This window comes from Nematolebias whitei, chromosome 15 (assembly GCF_014905685.2).
Source record: "Nematolebias whitei isolate Nwh7 chromosome 15, NemWhi1, whole genome shotgun sequence".
NCBI lineage: Eukaryota > Metazoa > Chordata > Actinopteri > Cyprinodontiformes > Rivulidae > Nematolebias > Nematolebias whitei.
In genome coordinates this window covers 16,277,991-16,301,309 of record NC_056512.1, presented here as the reverse complement: position 1 = coordinate 16,301,309, position 23,319 = coordinate 16,277,991, and the positions used below count along the sequence as shown (strand labels likewise).

General features: G+C 39.9%; 1 protein-coding gene across 1 annotated transcript in view; it reads right to left on the bottom strand.

Moving 5' to 3' along the window:
• Positions 1 to 23,319, bottom strand: part of caskin1 (CASK interacting protein 1) — a 259,915-nt gene that overhangs the window by 14,529 nt on the left and 222,067 nt on the right. Inside the window, exons 18-25 of the mRNA XM_037689337.1 lie at positions 14,903 to 15,013; positions 13,379 to 13,480; positions 11,061 to 11,199; positions 10,783 to 10,926; positions 6,886 to 8,078; positions 6,493 to 6,789; positions 3,456 to 4,041; positions 1,247 to 1,751 (exon numbers count right to left, since the gene is read on the bottom strand). Of these exons, the coding sequence (XP_037545265.1) occupies positions 1,247 to 1,751; positions 3,456 to 4,041; positions 6,493 to 6,789; positions 6,886 to 8,078; positions 10,783 to 10,926; positions 11,061 to 11,199; positions 13,379 to 13,480; positions 14,903 to 15,013 (3,077 nt within the window). The remainder of the gene's footprint in view (positions 1 to 1,246; positions 1,752 to 3,455; positions 4,042 to 6,492; positions 6,790 to 6,885; positions 8,079 to 10,782; positions 10,927 to 11,060; positions 11,200 to 13,378; positions 13,481 to 14,902; positions 15,014 to 23,319) is intronic.

The window sequence follows — 23,319 nt, the reverse complement described above, 5'->3', positions numbered from 1 at the left end:
GCACAGAATGTCATGATTTTAGCTCCCTGCCTCCTCTGCTCTTTGCCACCTGCAAGTGCTCTTGGCCATGCACAATTCTCCTCTATACACGGTGAACAGCTGATCAGCTGCAGCAAGAAGCTTATCATTTTAAATAAACAATCATTATAAATAAACAATCTATGTAACATGGATTGTTTATTTAAAATGTTACAGTATTTAAATTTAAATTTTACAGAAGAGAAGTGTAGCAGGACATCAAAGCGTTAACCCTTCACATCAGCACTTAGAAGAAATGTACTTTTTGATCAATTACTCTGAAACAACTGAACATAGAAGTTCTAAAATAATTAAAAATAACTTTTAACACTTATATTTTGTGATTATGACGATTTTACGACGTTACATACTTTGAATTTTAAGATGGAAGACAAAATTTGATCGGTGCATCTGGACAGCAAAGGGTTAACCTGCAGGAGAAATGTGTACGTGGCAGAGAAAGAGATCAGCTGATCAGCTGCAGGAGGGAGCTTCCCCTTGCACCTGTGGGCTACACACGGTGCCAAACCATTTAAAATAATTTATTTTAAATAAACAATCCATGGCTCATCCATCAATCAGCCAATTGTGTCATGTCCAATTTTACTTTGAAAAACTGCAATATAGCGAATCCGCGAAAAACGAACCACCAAGTAGTGATGGACTACTGTATAAACCAAAGTATTTTTACTAATGAATCTGTTTCTTATTCTGTTTATTACCAAGTTTTTGCTATGTGTTAAGTTTTGATTATTGTTTTGAACTTTGTCTTGAACTTTGTATTGTGAACTGTTATAAATAAAGTTTTGGAAAAAAAACTCGGCACTACCGCCTAATCGACAAAGAATACCGAAAACATGAGCACCCCGACTAGTCATGTGACCTTGAGGAAACACTGCAGGCTGTGTGGAGAGTTGTTGTAGGTAACCAGGAAAACCTGGAGTGGACTTTTAGTGGTTTCAGTATTCTATAATTTATAAAGTGGAATGGATTTGTTCATGTAGCAATAGGAACAGCACTGGGTGAACCAGCATTTCATAGTAAGTGTGGGGGGTCCAAACGACTATATTTTAAATGTGAGGGGGACACGTCTCCTTCACATATAATTAACGCGACACCTGTGGCGTGTTGACTGTAACTGATTTTGTGCAGAGACTTGTAATCTGTATGTATGGATATATTAATGTCTGTGTGTATGTGTGTGTGTATGTGTGTGTGTGTTTCTTACTCTTCCTGTCGTAGGATCTTATCCTCGACGGCCTGCAGAGCAGCAGCCAGCGACGCGCTCGTCTCTTCCAACTTCTGATGCACCAAAGAATTCACATTAACATCTGCTGCCGGAGAGGCCTGCGGTGTGACCCCGCCCCCTATAATCCCACTGTCCACTGACACGCCCCCAATGGATGAGCGTGGTGGCTTGACGGGTGGCAGAGTTGGACTGGGAGTGGCAGGAGTCTGGGGTGTCTGCGGCGTAGTGGGGGTTTGTGGAGTGTTAGGGCTTTGGGAGGACGGACTTATCGCCTTGGCGTTTGGAGAGTTGGGCGTGTTGGAGGGAAGGAAGGAGATGGGTGAACTGGTCTGTCGGGCTACTGCTGTGTGCTGCTTGACCGGGGCAGAAGCCGATGTCGGGGAGGAGGGGCTGGTCATGGAGTGGATAAGCTTGGCCGGTTTGGGTGCTGTGGGCGGAGGAGCTGGTTTAGGTGAGACTGGCGGAGGAATCTTCTTTCCTTCCACTGAAGAGAACGAGAAAGGAACAAAAAATAAAACCAAAGTTTACTGTGAGCATTGCTTTTGTTTCAAATCAACACATAAAAACCAAAATAGTAAACTATCTAAAGACTAACGCAAATCACCCGTCACCTTTCATCGCCAGACTTTAAAGCTATGATCGTCTTTATATAAGAGGGGGAGTTACAGCCATTTTGGTAAATATGGCCATTTTTGATTCAGGCTGAGCTCTAAAACAACCTATTGTTGTCTCTGTCGCTGAAGTACGAGGTCCCGTGGATCAACAAATTCTCTCTAGGTCAGACGGCTGGACCAGTCTCTTCACAGTCTTTAAAACTATTCGAGGTAGTTCACCTTTGTTTGTTTTGCTCTAGAGATCTGATGGACATTCTAGTCCTTACAACTTAATTTATCAAATAGTTTTTTTTGCTCCAGCTTCAGAGTGAAATCTTTCTTACCTCAACAGGAACTTCTGAACCACGTAAGGTCATGTGACTGGTGTATAAACAAATGTATGTTAAGCCGAACAAGTTATTTGAGTTTCCAGCACTTGGACTGAACCTACCTTTGCTAAAGAAGAAGCAACTTAACCCTCACTGTTGCCTCCTATGAACTAGTCTTTGAACATGTGCCGCATAATAAGACTGCCCCTAGACCCGTTTCTTCTCAATGTCTGTAGAGCTGCTTTAAGAGTTAAACAAAACACTCACAACCGAGAGCTCCAACTATGAAGTCTGTTCTTGGTGTTAGTGAACATCAGGAGAATGTGTCCACCATCAGCTGAGTTTTGTACAATCATAGCGTTTTCCCAATGGTATAAAAGCCCAAGGCCCAAGAGTCCTTAGAACTGATTGGTCTGAAATTACCTCCTGTCATGTACAAATAGCTCATAGAATATAAAAGATCAAAAATCCCCTTTATTTGTCACTAAGAAATGAAAACAGCAATCACAGACAAGAAAGTTCCTGAAGAAACTTTGGGGGACTGCCATGTGGCGGCCATTTTAAAATGTTGATTTGACAGTACTATGTGTTGGGGTTCGTTCTCAGCTACCACTACACCAAATTTTAGCTCAATGTGGCAAAAAAAAAAAAAAAAAATCAATGACTTATAGTATTTTTTTTCTTTTAAAATATGGTGGCCATCTTGGATTTTTGATTTGGATTCAGTATGGGATGGGGCACATTCTCGGCTATATAAAACCTCACCAAATTTCAGCTGTGTATGTGTAAAAATAGCTGAGTTAAAGCCATTTAAATTTAGAATTGGTGGCCATCTTGAATTTTTTTATCTGAATTCAGTATTTATGGAGCATTACTCTCAGCTACCACCACACCAAATTTTAGTTTAATATCTCAAAAATTGGCTGATTTATAGATTATTTCAATGAGAAAAATGGAATCTTTGTTTGCAAATGATGTCGCCAAGGTAACTCGGATCACCAGTAAAAGTAATGGCACACATCACGGTGCCGAGCTGGTTGTTTTGTTATAACATTTGTGGAGGGACATATTGCGGTTTGGGCCACATTAAAGTTGAAAGAAGAGCATGACCCTTTTCAGGTGGATAATAGATGGCTGTCTTTTTAGGCAGTCCCCAATAACATGTTTTTTTCTACATTGTTTATAAACATCATTACTGCAAATTTTCTTGAGAAATATATAATTTTGAGGCTACACAGCCAACCCCTTATCAATAATACACTGTACCTGGACTCCCAGGTGTCCCAGGGCCTGGTAGCGGGATTCTCTTATTGGGAACAGCCTGTGGCGGTGTCTGGCAGCTTCCCTGTCTCTTTATCTGTGACACCACAGGCTTTGGGGAGACCGGAGGTTTTGGTTTTCTCACAGGACCTCCATCACTTGCAGCTGGAGCTCCTTGGTCCAAACTGTCCCTGCGGGCAGAGGCAGCCACTTGGGGCTGATGTTGGGGTTGTGGCTGTTCTGTCACTCCAACTTCAGACACTGGGCGACGTTTCACGGTGGCCGTGCCGTTCTGGTATGGGACGGGCTGCATGGTGTTGGGCTGCATGGTGTTGGGCGGCCCGGCACTCACAGGTTCACCATTAGTGGTGGCCAGCTCTGTGTAGCCCTCTGGTTCCTTGTCGCGACTCTTGGGCCGACGTTTGACCGTGGACGACTCCTGCAGGGTAAAGTCTGAGCCATTGGGGTGGGACTTAGAAATGCGGGATCGTCGTTTCAGGGTTATTGTCGGTTCAGTTGTTTCCTCCTGGGTATAACTGCTGTCTCCCTGGGGAGGCTCGCCGTCACCCTGCAGACAGACACAAAATACACACTAACGGAAAGTTCATACATTCATGATAAGAGGTCATTGTTGCACAAACAGTCAGAACAGTGACATAGATAAATGGAAACAACAAAAAAAGCTTAATATTGCAAAAGCTTCACAATACATTAAAGCACATTTAACGTTAGCACATTGCATACACAGATATAAGGTACGGCTGTGGTCAAGAGTTTACAGAACATTCATCATGTCCAAAAATGTAATTAATTTGGGGCTTTTAATGCTTTATTAAATCTGTATTTTTCCATGGTGGAATGGTCATACAGCATACAACTTTAATGCACAAGTTACAGAAAATCCAAAAACATGAATGTTGGGCTGCCTTCAGGCTTCCCTTGCAAAAGAGATCTGTGATCTTAGGATTTGCCTGGTTAAATAAAAGTTAAGTTTAATAATAATAATAATGATAAAAGTTACAGAACATTAGTTAGGTTGTTCTGGTATAATCCAGGAACCACCAAGGCTCAAGCCTGCCATAGAATGGAAACTGCTGGATCACCGGTGTCAATGTTCAAGAAGTAAGTTTGAAGGTGTCAAGGTGAAACTTTCAAATTAAAAGAACACTAAAGAAACTGTCAAGCACAATGGTGGTGACATCATGCGCACTGGTGTATGGAATAAAATGGATGCAATAATAAAGAAGGAGGACTACCTCCAAATTCCTCAAATTCACCTCAAATCAGAATCAGAATAAGCTTTATTATCATTGCACCGAGATACAACGAGAACATGTACATGCAGTCGTCCGTAAGATGGACAGAGTGCACAAAGCTGCTGCTGTAAGCACGGCCTCTCTTATCCTTTTTCAGAATAATAATCTTAGATAGCAAAAGGGGGAGAAACATGAGGGTATTACAAAAAAATATCTTTCACATCTTGTCTATCAATAGCTAGATGGCTGAAACTTGGACACATTTGGGTGCTGCAGCAGGACAGTGATCCTAAATACTAGAGCCCAACCGATATATTGATAGGGCCGATAATTCAGATGGATATAGTTGTTTGGGGTTCTATCGGTATCGATGATAATTGTCCCATTATGCACCAATATAAGCACTTCTAATTTTCACCCCTAAAATGCTGGAACCAGCTGTAATTGTATAATGTATCCAGCAGATGGTGCATGAAGACTACTTTCAAATCATGGCTGTTCACTTAAGTTTCACTTTCATGTTCAGAACAGCCGAAGCAGGGAGCAATACAGAACATGGTAAGTTTATTTTAACTGATCTGTAAAACAAATCAACAATAATAAATTATCTTCAGTCCTCCAACCTTAGTGTTATTAGCTACATGCCTCTCAACTTAGCATTCTAACATTTAGATAACCTAACATAGGCTATTGTCTTGTAAAACTTGATCCAGAACAGTAAATCTAACGTAGCAGTAAATATATATATCAGTATTAGTAACATTATCTTTGTCATTCTCAATGAAATGCATTGTTTTTTACTTCTCTGTTGAAAAAATAAACTCAATACTAAGGTCAATACTAATTAGACCTTCACCATACATGACTGTGGGAACAATGAACAGGGAAGGGTGTTTCTTTGTTTAATTTATATTTATGTAACACACTTGATAACTTTATGGTGAAAAGTGGAGGATAGAAAATGTGAACACATGTTAGGAAGACTGTTTTTATGACCAGTGCGCCACTTGTAAACCTACTTTGGGACTAGGTATAGCATGGATCTGATTAGCTTAGCTTCATGGTTGCTAACAGCTGCGCTAAATAAACAAGCCCCGCTCCACTCGCTGTTTTTTAGATTCTTGATGGTGGACAAAGCTAAAAATTGTTCAATCATTATATCGGTTGTCAGCGGTCACCTTCCCCTCCCAATATCGGTATTGGCGATAGACATCATTTCTATCTCGATCGGGTTCTACTAAATACACACAACTTTTTTCAGATTGAATAACACGGGCTGAAATGAAGCTTTTGGAATGGCCTTTGCAGCTAGGCAAGTTACTTAAAAGTCTGCCTTTATTCCAGGAAACAACCAATTCATATGAACCCAATTAATTTAGCCAAAAAGCCAGTTTGTCAAAAAAAAAAAAAAAAACCCAGACTGAATTATTTACACCAGAAGTTTGTTGATGAACACAAAAATCTTGTGGTCCAGGTTCAACTTGCTTACATTTCACGAAATATTAGTGGGTTATATATGTATATATTTGAGCATCCATAATTTTGTCCATGTGTGGGTGAGAGAAAATCGACAATAAATTCAAATGTGTGCACCCAGTCTAAAACATAATGAAGTTGTATGTTGCAAAATCATTCCACTCTGAAAATTAATCATTAAAAGCTCCAAGTTAAAATGACAACTGGCTCATGATAAGTGAATGAAAACATTTGACTTCAACTGCAGACTATATTAGATCGATAGACAGATATATGGACAAACATTCATATACATATATATAGATAGTTACCTGTCCTTGTCCTTCTCCTCGACCCTGACGACGGATGGTAAGACTTCCTTCATCTGCAAACGGTAGGTTCTCTGATGAGCTGCCACTGCCTCCTGAGTTGGGCAGGGGGGAGGACGGTGGGTGTGGTGAAGGGGAGTTTACAAGGGGAGGAGAGGACTCGAGCTGGTTGGACAATGGGGTTAAGTCCGGCTGGTCATGCCTAGCTGCCTCCACCAGCTCGGTTAGAGGGCCACTGATGGTCCTCCGTCGGTTCACCACCTCTCCATCTAAACCAATGGCATCACGGGATTTTCCCACCTACGGAACACAGAAATGTTTTTTAAATATTTATCTTATCCAACAACTTTACCACTGAACTACTTTACAGAAGTTATGTAGATGTATAAACAGTACCTGCAGGAAATTCTTCTGTTGCGCTATGGCTTTGGCTCCACCCCCTATAGAGGACATCTCTAACATGGCGGCAATGCTTCTCACATTGCCCAAGCTGTTTGTCTCCACAGCAGCTGCCTCCACGGACACCCCCAGGTCACTAGCCCGCCTCTGTTGGTGGTAAGGCACATCTAGCATGCCCCCAGTGATGGTGAGCATCTGCTGCTGTGTGTTGGCCTCTGCCAGGTTGGAATTGGAGCTGGAGATGGCAGAGCTGGAGCGCTTGGGTGGTGGTGGTGGGGGACCTTTTTTCTTCTGACGCAGAGCAAGGGACTGGGTGTGGCTGCGGCTGGTGGTCTTCTCCTGGTTGCGGACAGAGTGGCTTCGGCTCACACGGGCAGCCACTGTGGCATACTTGCCTCCTTCTGGTCTCACAATGGTGGAAGGTGGACCTACTGCTATCTTGGCTTCACTTTCTACTTCAACTTCTCCCCCTCCACCTCCTCCACCTGCCCTTTCATCACACTCCCCATCTGAGATGGTGTGTCGATTGAGGCTGTGGGCACGTTTCTTCTTGAGAGACGAAGGGTCTGCTCCCTCTGCCTCAGCCAATTCAGCCTCAGGAGGCAGACAGAGGTGTGGAACCTGCTGCTGGTTCTCCCTGACCTCCATTACCTGCGTCTGTGGGTGGTGCTGAGGGTGCGCCTGATGCTGCGGCTGGACTTGAGGTTGATGCTGCTGCTGCTGGGGCAGCTGACATGGAGCTCCACGCTGTGTTGGAGACTGAGAAGGATGTGAGTGGGACGACGGAGGTTGCTCTCCCTGAACTAGTTGAGGAGACGACCTGGGCTTAGCCTGAGGGGAGGCTGTGCTCTGAACGGAGGAGGTGGAGGAGGAAGATGAAGTCCTGGTCTTGGTAGGTGTGTGAGGTGGTGTGTAGGGGGGTGCAGGCTGGGAGTGGGAGTGACGGTGTTTGCCTTGTGAGGATACACTGCCTCTGTGGGATGAGGTGCTTCCTTGGCTGCTCTGCTGCCTCACAGTCCGTGCCTCCTTCTTTGGCGGTCCACCACCTCCTGTCATCGCCTCGTCATAGTCTCTGCTCAGGGTTCGACTTCGCTGAGCTTTGACCTCCTGACCTGACTGGGTCATGGCACTTTGAAGTTCAGTGCTCAACTCACTGTCTTGGAAGGTGCTCATCTTTGGAGACATGACCTCTGAAAAAAGAAAAATATATATTTTGAGACTAAAAGTTATCTTTATAAGTTTATACTGCTTCTTATCAATGTGCTGTAAATTAAATTAGAAAAAATAAAACAAGACAAAAAGGCTGATTCCTAATCTCAATATAACTAAACAAAAACTATAACAATGACAAAAATCTATTCTAATTTGGCCTTAAAAACCCATAGTCAATAAACTGAGGAAGAGATGGAAATAAAATTAAAACCAAACCAATTATCGTTTAAAATCAGTTCTTAAACACAATCTACCAATACCTCCTAATATCTCCCAGTAAATAATGAGCTGCAGTTTTTGGACCAACTGTAGCTATGAGAGGAAGTCCAGGCTAACAGTAACATACAGAACATAGCAGTAGCCTTGTTGGGAAATTTTAAGTCATGATTCTAAGCTAGCACTTTGGCCAACAGTGCTGTTTTTATATTGCTTTATAAATAAAGTTATATTGTATTGTATTGTATTGTATTGTATGATTTCAAAGCCTTAAAAAAGTAGTGAAGCCTTCCAAAAAGCCTGAGTTCAAAATATATTCATGTATTTTTAATGCATTCGCACAAAAAAAGATTCAGCTTACTAAAATTCATATAAGAGGAACTACAGACACTAACAGGTCCAAAGATTAAAACTTCAATATTATCTTTTTTTATTAAAGAATAATAATAATAATCAAAGTGTCACCTGCATAACTTTGAAATGAGATAGGACAGTTTCTTAGCAGAAAGTTAAAGAAGCATATAAAGGGAAAAGCTACTGACTCAAGCATTGAACCCTGAGGAATTCCACATGAGAAAGAAACTAAGGATCAAAGTCACACAGGCTAACAGAAAAAAATTTCGTATGAAAAAAGTTTATTCATTAAAAAAAAAAAAAAAAAAAAATCCAGAAACTGAAAAAAATACAAGAAATTTAAAATGAAAGAAGCTCATCCATCAAAGCAGCAGAAAGAAGAAAAAATCTTATTATATCTGCCCCTTTTTTCAAACAATTAGTTCAATCATAATAATCTTCAAGTAACAGTACAAAATGAATAACTCTTTCTAATTTATCTAATTCTAATACAAAACACACACTAAGCTACTTCATACATATTTTTTAACAATTCAGCTTTGATCTTTTTCTTAAATGTACACATTGACTTGGCATTTTTCACATCACTCTCTAGACCATTCCACAATCCAACTCCTTGGATTGAGGTAGACCTTCCCTTCAGACTAGTTCTGAATTTTGGTTTGACAAATATCTCTATCCCCTTAAGATTATAACAACTTTGTCTTTTAACAAAATTTCTTTGGATATTTAATGGTAATGTGTTATTTTGAGCCCTATACATAACTGATAAAATACTGTAATCTACCAAATCATGGAACTTCAATAACTTCAGTTGATAAAATAATGTGCTTGATGGGTGACTGTAATGCTTTCTGATGATAATTCTTACAGCTCTTTTCTGTAAAATAAAAATAGGTTTTGTAAATGTTTTACATGCTTTCCCCCAAACATCAATGCAATAGATTAAATGTGGAACAATGATTGTGTTATACAACATGTACAGAGCTTTATCATTTAATAATTCCCTAACTTTGTAATTAAAGCTCTAGGTAGTGGTGGCCGGTCCGTAGAGACAGGTGGGACGGAAAGGAAATCATACGCCCCACTAAGTAGTTCCTCTTAATAAATAATGTAAATTATTTATTTACTGAGCTTGCTGTGTATTGGTCCGTTCTGTGTTTTTTCAACTATTTAGACAATTTTAAGCGAAATTTAAAATTATTTTTAGTGATTCATCCTCAGTTTTTTACTTATTTACCATAATGGGACAGTACTGTTCAATGACCCGCGTTCATCAAGCAGATTCGAACGTCCAACAGAGTTTCATTTGGGGTGTCTGATTTTCTGCACTGTGGACACATTCAGCTGGTTATTCAATTCAATTCAATTCAATTCAATTCAATTCAATTCAATTCAATTCATCCATCCATCCATTATCTTTACCCGTTTATTCCATTTTGGGTCACGGGGGTCGCTGGTGCCCATGTCCAGCAATCACTGTGCGAGGGGCGGGGTACACCCTGGACACGTCTCCAGTCCATCACAGGGACACATAGAGACAAACGAGACAAACAACCATTCACTCTCTCACTCACACCTAGAGACAATTTAGAGTTACCAATCAGCCTAACATGCATGTTTTTGGTCTGTGGGAGGAAACCGGAGTACCCGGAGAAAACTCACGCATGCACAGAGAGAACATGCAAACTCCACCCAGAATGGCCCCTGGACCGGGGTTTGAACCAGGGACCTGCTTGCTGAGAGGCAGCAGCTCTACCAGTTGCGCCACCGTGCTGCCCGCCAATTCAATTCAAAAATACTTTATTAATCCCAAAGGGAAATTATTTGTTGTAGTAACTCGTTATCCTCATTTCATTAAGAGATGTTATAGATACTGATGGCTGTAGACAGGAAGGATCTCTTGTAAAAGTCAACAATAAATTAAATATTAAGCAACATATATCAGATTTATTTTTCCACAGAAAATGTAACTCAATTTGTAAAAATCTTCTGTAAATTAATGTACATGCCACTAATATGTTTTGCTCAGGAGCTGCATGAGAGTGTTTGATACTAGGACATCTCATTACATTAGCAGTTGAAGCTTATTAGAAGTTTTCAATAACTCACCATCTGGGGGTGGGCTGTCCGTTGACATGACTTCCTGTTGCTGTGTAATTGGTGGTGGCCTCTTTCTGAGGGAGCTCCGCCCATCAGTACTGCGTTGCATTTCAGCCAGCCTCTTCACTGCCAGCATCAGCTTCTTCTGGTGACCTTCAACAGAGGAAAATTGGAGTTTAGCTTAACTGATCAAGATACACTGACATCTCCCGCTACCCAGAATGCATAGCAACAATATTTGCCATAATGTCAGAATGCATCACTGAACAAATACATTTATATTTTACCAAGTTTGGTGATGCCGATTTCCTGTAGGTCTTCCCAGGTGATGTCGGTGATAAAATCGATGTTTTCGTAGCCGTTCTGCACCAACACTTGATGGTACTGGCTTAGACCAATAGCAGACAACCACTCTCCGAGGCTGTTCTATAGGAACACCAGAATGAAAAATGTCTGTTCACAAAGTTCAGCAGTGGCAAACCATGACAGATCGGCAGGGTAGAAGTGTACATTTACATGTTTTGTGTCTCATGTCTTGCAAAAAATACAAATAAATAATAATAAAAGACTAAGAAAACCACTACAAGCAGTATGCCAGTAACCTTCATCGGTGAGGGATTTAAACGAGTGTTTGTTGTTTTTGAGTGTTTGAGTATTTTTCTTAGATATTTAAGTGAGTAGAAGTTACACTGGGTAGAAGAACAGAGGTATTTTTTTTTTGGCTTGTCCGAGGCGGCGCAGAGGGATGGATCCTGGTGAGCCGAGGGAGCAATTGAATCCACCACCAGGTGCAATGCTAAAGCCAGGGGGTGGCCAATGGAGCCTTTGAACCCCATAATGACTTGCTGTGTACTTGTACAATATTCTGAATGTTCTTAAACAATTTATCATTTAACCGTCGTCCAAAAGATCCAAGTAAAAGAAATAGAGCGTCTCAATGTTTACTATTTCTCTGTATCTACGTATGTAAATCCCTACCAGTACTATGGTCATTGGAACAGCCTTGGGTTAACTGGAAAATTGGGAGTTAGTACTTAAAGCATATTAATAACTTATGCTAGCAGTCCAACGGAGACGTGTGATGTAATCTTTAAAACATTTATACACTACATGTTGCGTCATGTTCTAAACTGACATTTCAGAGACACAGTGGTTGTTTCCTGCCTCTTATTGTGGGCAACCATTGCTTAGCTCAAAATCCAAGTTGACAGACTTCGTCATTACCAAAGCAACAGGACTTAATTTGTAAATCAAACAATGCCGGAATGCAAGGGGGGGGGGGGGTGGGGGGGGGGGGGGTCTGGGGGTCCTCCCCAAGAGAATATTAAATAATGTAGATGTCATTTCCTGCATTCTGGTGTATTTTACAAATGTTTATTACAGTAGATTAACATGAAACAAACGATGTAAACTCTGTTATTATTAACATCTGTGACTGCAGAGCGTTCATAATGCAACACCGCTGCAGCTCTGCAGGTAAGGGGCGTTCACTTCAGGACAAATTGAGGTTGCTGATTGGTCAGTTGCTGACGTGCCTACTGGACTGATTGACAGGTGGGTTGAGGATCCAACTACAGCAAAAAAAAATCATAGATTTTACTGGCCTGTTTAAGACTGTCGTCATTTATTCCCTATTTATTCAATATTTATTCCATATTTTGGTGAATCTAAGGTGGGGACAGTCTGTTGAAGCACAGACAGAGCGACTCGACCTCAGTCTGTCCACAGAGTACACCTGCGTCCTCAGGCCACACTGTGGATAAGCACCTGCAGCTCCTCAGTAAAATGATCATAGGGCGCCCACCCTGGGACAAGAAGCACTGCTCTAAGTTTTTGGCCACACTTGGAAAAAACTGCTTAATATTTAGCGCTTTATCAGTGGCTTAGAAAAGAGTTGCTCTCAATCCTCTTGCTCAGTTCAGAGAAGCGTCCTGGTCGCTCCGACATCGCTGCAGACAAACAGCTTTATGAGGCGAGCTCATCGTCTCTTTTCTGCAGTTCAGATAACTCCTGCAGCGATTCACACATCACATTGTTCACAAAGCACAAGAGCTTATGCATAGTGCAAAATGTTTATATATATTTATTTTTTTAATCAAATTGTCCATGACTTTGAACTTTTAGGAGTGGAGATTTTTTTAAAGAGCAGAAATGGAAATGTGAAGGAACAGCTCCGATGTGATATTAGGAAGCTTGTTATGTTTAAAATGAGTGTTTATGTAATTATTTTCAGATTACATATCCAATATACGTAGGTTTTATTCATTCAAGGCGATCATATTCGTTCATAACTTTATTATCATTACGCCTGAGAGTTACCAGATCCAAGCAAACAGTTACCGGAACGCACCCTGTCAAAATAAGAGCGGTCCCGGATCCTGTTCCGGCAGGATTCGGCTCAAATTAAGCACCGCAAAGCAGACATTGAAAGCTCAACGGTATAAATCTACATCAACACATGAAAACTCAGTTTACCTGAGGTGAACGAAAAAAAAAAAGCCAAATATTTCTCCAATAATGGTTGATGGATTTTATTTATTTTTTAACTTTTGCCACAGTGTTTCCCTAATAACAACTTCTGTGTGTGTGTGTGTGTTTAACTCACAGGTTTCTGCTCAGGAAGCCACTCCGTGACACTAAGCTTGTTAATCTCTGATGTCATCTTCTTTCTGTGGCCTGGTTTAGTTATTCCAATTGCTGTCAGATCCTACACACAAGCAAACACACATCTTAGAAGGACACCGTGGTGGGATTTTCTTCCACAAGTGCAGCAGAATCTGCCCTAGCGCCCAGCAGTGTGTCTGTGTCGGCCACTCACACATTCACACCCAGACACACACACCCAGAGTGAAAACTTGCAACACAAAAGACAACATGACACTTGATGAAAGCTTCTGCCAGTCGAGGAGAAAAAAGATGCAAATGTCTCAAAATCAAAAGAAAAGCAAAAGGAAACAGAAGCAAACGTCTGTAACGAGAGGAAGCATCTAAACAATTGTTAGGTTGATTCTTCTTAAAAATCTTTTACATTTAATCTTAATTTTCTAATAACTAAACCTGTCATTTAACAAAGAGTTCAAGAGCAGACAATATGTTTATGATTGTATTAATAAAAAGTGTGTTTTGTGTTAGTATTACGTGTGTAGAACTCACAAATAGTGTCGTAGACACATAAGAACACACACATGCACAACTGGTTACATAACTTATGTGTACAAGTACACAAACAAGTTTACGGGTGTGTTTTTATAAGGAGTCGTCTTTAGTCAGTGCAGGCTCGGACTCTTCTGCGTGCATGTACGGTGCAAATGATTTCTATGGTGTGAGCGGAGCAGCACTTCAGTCTAGTTGGTGAGACGGAGGCAGCAGGAGGAGGAGTGCTGGAGGTGATGGAGGAGTCAGGAGGTCGATTTGTTTCTCTTCCTGCTGTGTGATGACAGATTCATGTTTTCAGTGTGTTTCAGTGTCGATGGCTCAACTGGGGCAAAGTAGAATATTCACAAGTTGGAAAACATAATTTATTAACTTTGTAGTTTAAACTAGAACTAATCTCATTTTATTGTTTTCTTTTGTAATTCAACAGAACACATTTTCTATATGTATGCCCAAAATGTTTGGTGAAAAAAGTATGTCACCCTCCTGCTGCCCTTGGGTCAAAATGACCCACATGGCTTAGTTTAAACGTGAAACCTAGTGGATCATTTTGATCCAAGGCCAGCAGGAGGCTTCCTTAGAGGTGCTGTGCATGGATATGTTGTTGGATTTTTATTCTTAATCAAATTAATTCACATAAAACAACAAACAGGTGAACACAAATATCTGAGTGAATTTTAATGTTCAAATCAGGTAGTGTGGTGGAAACATTTCTGTGGTCAGAGCGTAGCAGCGTAATGCTACATTAGGGGTGAAAGGTCAAAAACTAAAGCACAGTAGGTTTGACAGGGTGAAGGGAAAGGGCAGCTGAGGTCACTTTGTTTAATTGTTTTAAATGTTTTTTAAGGGAAATGATTCGCATGCAGCTTGGAAACATCAAGGACAGCACAAACCAAAGTCCAGCAGACTTGTTTACATCGTGGTCCTTGGAGGCAAGGGGGTAAACTCTCTGGGGTTCAGGGTTCAGTTGCCTTACCTCCGGAGTCATTCGGCTAATGGTGGGTAAGTTATACCCTGCACCCAGGAAGTTTGGAGCGTAGACCTGAAGCTGAAACTCGCTCAGCCATTGGACAACGGCCTCTGAGCTCTACGGGAGAGAAGACAGGGGGCATACGGTTACTGGCACCGTGTTTGCTTCTTCAACAACCACTCTTCATCAACAAGGCCGAGTGTGGTCCAACAGGCACCACCGTTCTGTTACAACAAGAAACAGCTTATCACCACTGTCCTGCAGCCGTTGTAACTTTAAGAATGTACAAAAATATTTATAGATTTATAGTATTGATTTGTCAACTCCTAATAGTAAATGAATTAGTCTTGGCTGTCCCTCGTTGGCTCTGCAGTGAAAGGTAAGCTGAAGTTAGGAAGGAAAAAGACCGGCCTTCAGTGCTGGAGACTAATACACATGAAATACTTTAATTCAGGGGTCACCACAGACTCATGGGTGGGCTGCTGTTTAATATACTGTATTATTTTACATTATTAGTGTTTAGTGTATATCTTAAATCTTTTAGTGTATTGTTTAGCGTATATCAGTGTATATCTTACCATTCCATACAACTTTATTTATAAAGCACTTAAAACAGCAAAAAGGCCAACCAAAGGACTATCTTATATCTTATATAACTATTATATCTTAGATCCTTGTATACTGTTTCTTTTTATACTTTATATTTTTCTATTTTGGGGTGTAACTGGAACCATGAGTACACCATTTTGTTCCACCTCATGTACTACATGTGATACGAATGACAATAAAGATACTTGAACCAACCTTTTTGAGACAGAGAGCTACTTCAGTGGGAGCGAGAGACACGAAGCGCTGCTTGTTTGATGCAAACATATTTAAATGGCTTGCCTTTAATTATAATATTAATAATAATAACTTTACATACATGTGAATGCATGACTGCCTGATCATATCTTAATGGTAAGGACTCCTCAGAATAAGGATCAATAATGATTTTCCATGGTGGATATGGTAAATCATTATTAATAATTAGAACTCTCAATCAAGAACTCTGGTTCTCAGTTTGAGTCCTGTTGGGACTCTTCTGTGTGTCTCTGACTGGGAGAGTGCATGTTTGGTTGTCTCTTTGTCTGTGTCTCTGTGATGGACTGGAGACCTGTCCAGGGTGTCCCCGGGGTCTTCCTCCCATTTTCCCCTCTACTCTGGGAGATAAAAAGAGCTTGTAGATGCACCACTCACAGACATCGTGGTGCACATGATTCTGAGCTTTGACCCCTTGATAAGGTTGCTAAGCTTAGAAATTTTTTTGGTATTTTCAGTTCAAATCTACATCCATGGAAATGTTGCTTGATTTTAAAAACATTTAATTAATGGTGATTTTCAGGGGGTGCTCCTTGATGACGAGTGCTGTTTTCACAAGTCACAAATCTGGGAGTGATAATGGATCCTTTCATGAAGCTTAACAGTCAGGTAAACACGATCGTTAAATCCTGTTTTTTCCAGTTGAGGCAGCTGTCTAAACTGAAGCCCATATTGTCCAAAGATAACCTGGAGACAGTAATACACACATTCATTACATCTAGGCTTGATTACTGCAATTCGCTCCTGTTTGGTATCAGTCAGACCTCCATTGCACGACTACAACTGGTCAAGAATGCAGCAGCCTGATTTTTAACCAGTACAGGCAAAAGAGAGCACATTACACCAGTTTTGGCCTGGCTACCAGTTTACCTATGAATCCAGTTCAAAATACTCCTGTATGTCTACAAATCGCTGAACAGTTTCACCGATTTGCTACAGTATGGTAAATGGTATGGTTTTAAAAACATGCCCCCCGGGCGACTCACGTGGTCCCTGCAGGCGACCAGGTACCCGCTGTTGACCCCTGCTCTAATTTATCTACTGTATGTTTCATTCTAAGGAATTCTGCTGTCATCCTAGAAGAACTATTATAACAGTAATAACAGGCTTTTAATAATGATTTGTGGCAGAGCACAGCGTTTAAATGTTACTAAAGGATCCAATAATTTTGAAACAAATAAACAGTTTTATTTGGAAGAAACAAGTTTACCACTAGTGCCTCTGAGCTTTAAATGCTGATTAATATATTTTAGAAAGTAAAAGTGTATTAGTCGCAAATGGTGATAGATATAGCAAATATTCTTGTGGATTAGCTTGGATTTGGTAATAGTGCAGGGTGGAGCAAAGAAAATAGATTTTCTTGTATTTAAATTGTACTACAAACAATAGTAGTTATAGTAAGGCCTGTTGCTGTTGTTGCTCCCAGGTTGAGGAACACTTTACCCTTGAGTGTCAGACAGGCCTCCTCTCTTCCTGTTTTTAAATCGCTTTTAAAGACACACTTTTATTCTTTGGCTTTTAACACGTGATCTTATCTTTTATGGCTTTTTAATACACCTGCTGTGAAACTGGTATGTGAATGGTTTTTATGTTTCTTTGTGTATGCTTTGTTTGTTTTTATTGTTTTGTTTGTTTTTATTGTTTTATTGTGCAGCACTTTGGCAACCCTTGTGGTTTTTAAAATGTGCTATATAAATAAAGTTGATTGATTGATTGATTGATTGATTGATTGTTGCAATAAACAATAAATCAACTAATCGCATGATAAATGAAAATTATCTACCTCGTTTTAAATTTATCGGCTTTATTGTTTCTTTGTGTCTCTATTTCTACTGAAGACACTGGATGACAAAAGGCTCAACTCCAGTGCTCTTCACCGAACCCTCCCTTTCTCTTTTTACTCTTTTCTCTTTAAAATCAATTTTAACCGTCCAAAATCACATTTTTTGATTGTTAAAAGCAGCTAAGCTGAGAAGCTAAGCTACGAGCTAAGCTAATAGGCCGACCTCGGGAAAAAACCTCTGTCTTGTTGAAGCTCCAAAATTCATGGTTGAAACCGGTGCCTTTGTGTAAAAAGTTGTTTTTCCTCTGTGTGCAGCCCTCAGTTACAGGAGAAGCTTCCTCCTGCAACATGTCAGATCTCTGCTCTGCAGCGGAGAAGTGGGCGTGGCCGAGAGCACTGGCAGAGAGCAGCCAGAGGCAGAGAGAGCAGAGATCATGACCTTCTGTGCTCTTTTAGAGCATTTAGAGTTTACAAATTTATTAGGGACATTACAAGAGTGTGGGAAGGGTTTAAAACATCTTAATATATACCTGTATATAAATACTAAAAAAACTACTACTTACTACTATTACTACTACTTGTGTACATAATTTTGTTCCATCTCATGTGGTACATGATATGGAAATGGCAATAAAGTTTACTTGAACTCGAATTACTGTAACCCTACTTTGCGGTTTTTCACTTATCGTGGGGGTGGGGGTGGGCATAGTCCCAAACCCCCGTGATAAACAAAAGACTACTGTATTCTGATTATTCATTTGTTGAACTTTATGTGTGCAATAATAAACTTGTAAACACAGTAAAATCCAGAAAACACAACTAAACCAGAGCAATATGAGCATTTTCTATGTTCATGCTAATGCTAAGTGTTCTCACATTGGTTGTTTTCTTGTACTGAACAACTTCTTCAACTTTTTTTCCTCAAGGTTACTGAACAATAATAAATAAATAAATTATTTTAGATGTTGACATTAGCCAAATAGAGTCAGCTAATAAACATGTTACTAAGTTATGGATCTAAACTAACAATCAGATACTTCTCACTTGCTTTAAACGGCAAAATTATTCAAGTACGAAAACTTTTAAATGCAGTTAGAGAGAAAACAAAATCGCTATTGAAGCTCTTCAGAAGTATCTCGTAGTATGAGTTTAATATTATTCTTAAAAGCCATGCATCTGTTTGGACTTTAGTGTCTAGAAAACATTTACTGACACATTAAAGACAACTTGCGTCTAGAATCATTTTCACAAGTGCTTTGTAAACAAAGTTATAATGATGAAATATACAAAAAAAGTTATTAACTGAAAAACTTTGAAACAAGCCATCAGCTACAAAGAACTGTTGTGGAGATGTCCAGAGGATTTAATTGTGGTTAAATGTAAGTCCAACTATTTAAATCAAAAGTTTTACATGGTATAGCTATAAATACTAATTTAAAAAATACTGAAACAATGTGTGAAAAACAGCCAGCTGCTAATTAAATGAACTTGATTAACTGATCGCCAAATAGAATGATCAGATCATATGATGATATTTCCTTAAAAGCCAAATCCCTTTTATAGCCAAAAAGAACATCAGTAAAGATCTGAAAGAAACTGCTGCAGTCCATCAATCTGGCAAAGAATATGAGGCTATTTCCAAACAACATGGAGTCAAAACAAGAAACCCTGTGTTTTAATTAAATTAAATTCAGTTTGTTTATATAGCGCCAAGTCACAAGAGAAGGCATCTCAGGCAACTGTACAAAAACATTCACATACATTTAAAAAGCCAATTAGTAAAGTTCTGTATCTAAGGAAGGCAGTGGATTGTGTTGAATCTTCACTTTGTCCCAGTCTCCCATCCTAAGCAAGCACAAAGGAGACAGTGGAAAGGAAAAACTCCCTTTTAACAGGAAGAAACCTCCAGCAGAACCAGGCTCATCTGCTTTGCCTGGCAAACTATTAGCACAACACCTCTGCCGCGATCTGGTAGAACTCAAAATACAGGCAGATCACGGAGACTCGGAGAATGAAATACTTTGTAGTAATTAATTTATAAATTAAACAAAACAAACGCTGACGGGGCAGTAAACCTACATAAACGCTGGAGACACGGAGGAGTGCTTAGTGTATATTTAGTTGATGTTTTTCTTAGTTCATATCTTAGATGTTATTACTGTTTTTCTTATACATTTTATTGTTGGATGTAACTGGGACCTTGTGTACATAATTTCGCTCCACCACATGTACCACATGAGGTGCGAATGACAATAAAGAAACTGACTCTGACTCTGAAAGACAGGAACATGAGGCTTGACAGGAAAATGCCCAGACCACGAGGGAACACAGAGATACAAAATATAAAGGGACGCTAACCAGTGGTGGGATGTAACGAAGTATAAGTACTTTGTTACTGTACTTAAGTACATTTTTCATGTATCTGTACTATACTGAAGTAGTTCAACACCGCTAACACACCCAAAATGGATTCCACCATGGAGAGTCAGCCAGAAGATACATGCCACCCATGACCTTATTGAAATACTATTGAAATACTATTGAAATACTATTGAAATACTATTGAAAGATTATTGAAAAACTATTGAAATACTATTGAAATACTATTGAAAGACTGTTCAGTACAACAAGACAGATTCTCTCTCCCAAAAGAGCCAGACTGGACTCAAAAATCTTTGAAAACCAACTTCTTCTGAACTTGAACAAGAAATTCTTGCTGCAAAATTAAAATGTTTCAGTTCATGATGTTAGAAGACAAGAGATGTCTCCAAATGACTCGACACTCAGGTCCAAGTTTTGAAAATGGTGTCATGAAGTTAAAATATTGTTCAATATTGACCCATTACAAGGTTGAATAGACAATATTTAACTAGAGTTGATGACAAACTGGAGTTGAACTGATCAGAGTCTATTTCTTTGTTAGGTCTAATGCTCCTTTTTTCAAACAGACAACTTTTACTTAAACGTATTTACTGCAGTTAAAATGACACATTGGTTTTGTTTTGTGTTAAATAAAAACTTTCAAAGGTAAAATCATTCCTCTTTCTTATTTTTGATTAATGTCATTTAACTCTGCAGGTCATCCCTGAAATTCTGACGCAGAATCACAAGTCCAAGTTGAACTGTGTCACAGAGTAAACACAATAAAAACATGTATTATCTGCAGCATCGTTCATTAAAATGGAACAACACTATTAATGTATTACAGAAAATATACATACGGTAGGAATATTTAATGATATTGTAGACCATTGCATTAGGTAATACATTCAGCAAGTACTTTTACTTTTAATACTTTAAGTATTTTTAAACACACGTACTCATTTTGTCACGGTCAGCGGCCCCCGCTGCCCCCCCCATCTTCCTAAGCCTCTGCTCTTTGTGTGTTTTCTGCTTTTGTGTATCTGGTCCTGTTATCCCACAAACTAAATCATTTCCTTCCTTTTCAAGGTGCTTTGTAAATGTGTCACTTTAATTACATTCTGAGTTCTGTTTGACTGGTTCTGTCTCTGTCTGCTCTTTATGTTTTTGTTGTTCTGCTCTGTGTGTGATTTTCTGTTTATCTGATTCTGTTATTCTCCACTCACTCCTCAGTCTGCCTCTCCACTCGATCTTTATCATTCACACCTGTCCCTCATCAGCCACCTGCCCAGGTGCTCTCGTTACTCACTCTCCCTCTGTCTCATAAAAAGCCTGTCTCTCCTTCACTTTTTGTCCGGTGATTGTTCTGTGTTCACAGATGTCTCAGTCCGCCTCTGTCCTGTCAGTTTTTTGTCCATCTGATGATCTGCTCTGCCTAGTTCCTGATCCTGTCTGCCAAAGTAAGGTTTTGCTGCACCGACAGCCTTTTGTTTTGTCATTTAAAAATAAATTATTTTTATTTTGAACTCCTGCCTCGCCTCGCCTCCCTGCATTTGGGTTCCAACCTCGAGGATCGTGACACATTTATTTTACTTAAACTAAAAATGTTAATGTGGTACTTCTACTTTTACTAGAGTACATTTTTGTCTGGTTATTTGCACTTTTACTTAAGCACAGTGTTTAAGTGCTTTCTCCACCACTGACGCTAACAAGGAAATAATTAGAAACACGTGGGAGAGGACAATGAGGGACAGGTGCAGGAGGCGTTGGCAACACGAGGGCGTGCAGAAAAACAAAAGAGGTCACAAGACACAGAACAGACAGATCCTCACAACCACATACTAACTTTCAGCATGGTGATGGAAGGCTGATGATTTGGGCACCTTGCAGTCGTTGAGTCAACCATAAACTCCTTTGTATACCGAAGCACTCAAAACTAGGCAGACGTGAGGCCATCTGTCCGACAGCTGAAACTGAGTCATGTACACAGAACCATACTGTACGGCTGCGCTGGCTGGCCCTGATCCTCATGATCCGCTGTCCTGCATGTTTTAGCTGTTTCCCTGCTTCAACGCACCTGGCTGATATGAATGAGTCACTAACAGTACTCAGCTAAACTCGATGACATTCTGATTGAGTAACTCAGTTATCTGAATCAAGTGGTGAAGCAGGGAAACAGATAAAACCATGAGGGACAGTGGGCTGAGAGGACCAGGGTTGGGGACCACTGAACTTTGAACGTTGTATATGGTAAAATGGACTGTACATATATAACATCTATCTACTCAACATACTCAAAGCTCTTAACAACACAATCTGTGCCTCATTTACCTCCACACACATCCATACAGCACTCTACTACATCTCTACAAAGATAATCTGAATCTGTAGAGATTAATTAGTGCTTTGTCACATTCATACACTTATTGGACACATCGGAGGCAATGAGGGGTTCAATGTCTTGCCCAGGGACACTTCAGCATGTGACTTCTGGTGGAATCGAACCCCCAACTCTCCTATTGGAGGATGCCAGCTCTAACCACTCAGCCACAGCCACCCCCAGCTGAGATAAATTGTTGATTATAGGTGTGATTGATGAATTGTCAGGTGTTTAATGAGGGAAACAAAAATTAAGCCATTTATATTAAAGTTAGACCTTTTTTTTTAACCCACAACAGATCTTTGTCCCATAATGTTTACGGAAATAAATTGACCACTTGTTTTACTTTTACTTTAGGTTCACAAAATAAAGCAATTAGTTTTGTTGGAGTCTGCTCTGTCCTTTTTAGATTTTGTCTTAAAAAGGGGAGTTTCTACTTGTCCATGCATGATTTTAGAAAAAAAAAATCCTCACCATAAATTAAAACTGATTACACTTTACAAATAAATAAAAATTGTCTATTTAGCACAAGTCTGTTTATCATACTCAGTATCTGTTATGGATCTTTTAATATGTGAATATAAGATAGCTGCAACTGTACCTCCTGACCTCTTCTTGTTTATAATTCTATTTTTCTGTAAAGCCTCAAGTCTGAGCAGCTTAGGTCAGTAAATTACATAATCCATGATTATCCCTCATGTTTGCTTCCCTTGTTAGTTTGTTGTGATGTGAATCCAGTTTTAACAGGGGAATTTTACACAAAACTGTCAAAGTAGTCGTCCTATGCTTGACTATCAGCATTGGTGTCAGAAGCATTTGTAATGGGGGGGGGGGGGGGGGGGGGACCGGGGGGGGGGGGGGGGTGGGGGGGGGGGGGGGGGGGCTAGGGGTTCTCCCCCAGAAAATGTTGAATGCAGTAGATGTCATTTTTTGCATTCTGGTGTATTTTAACATGTTGTTAAACATTTATGTTTACTTCCATACGTAAACTCTTGATTCAATAATTATTTTAGAAAGCATGGAATGACAAGAAGTAGC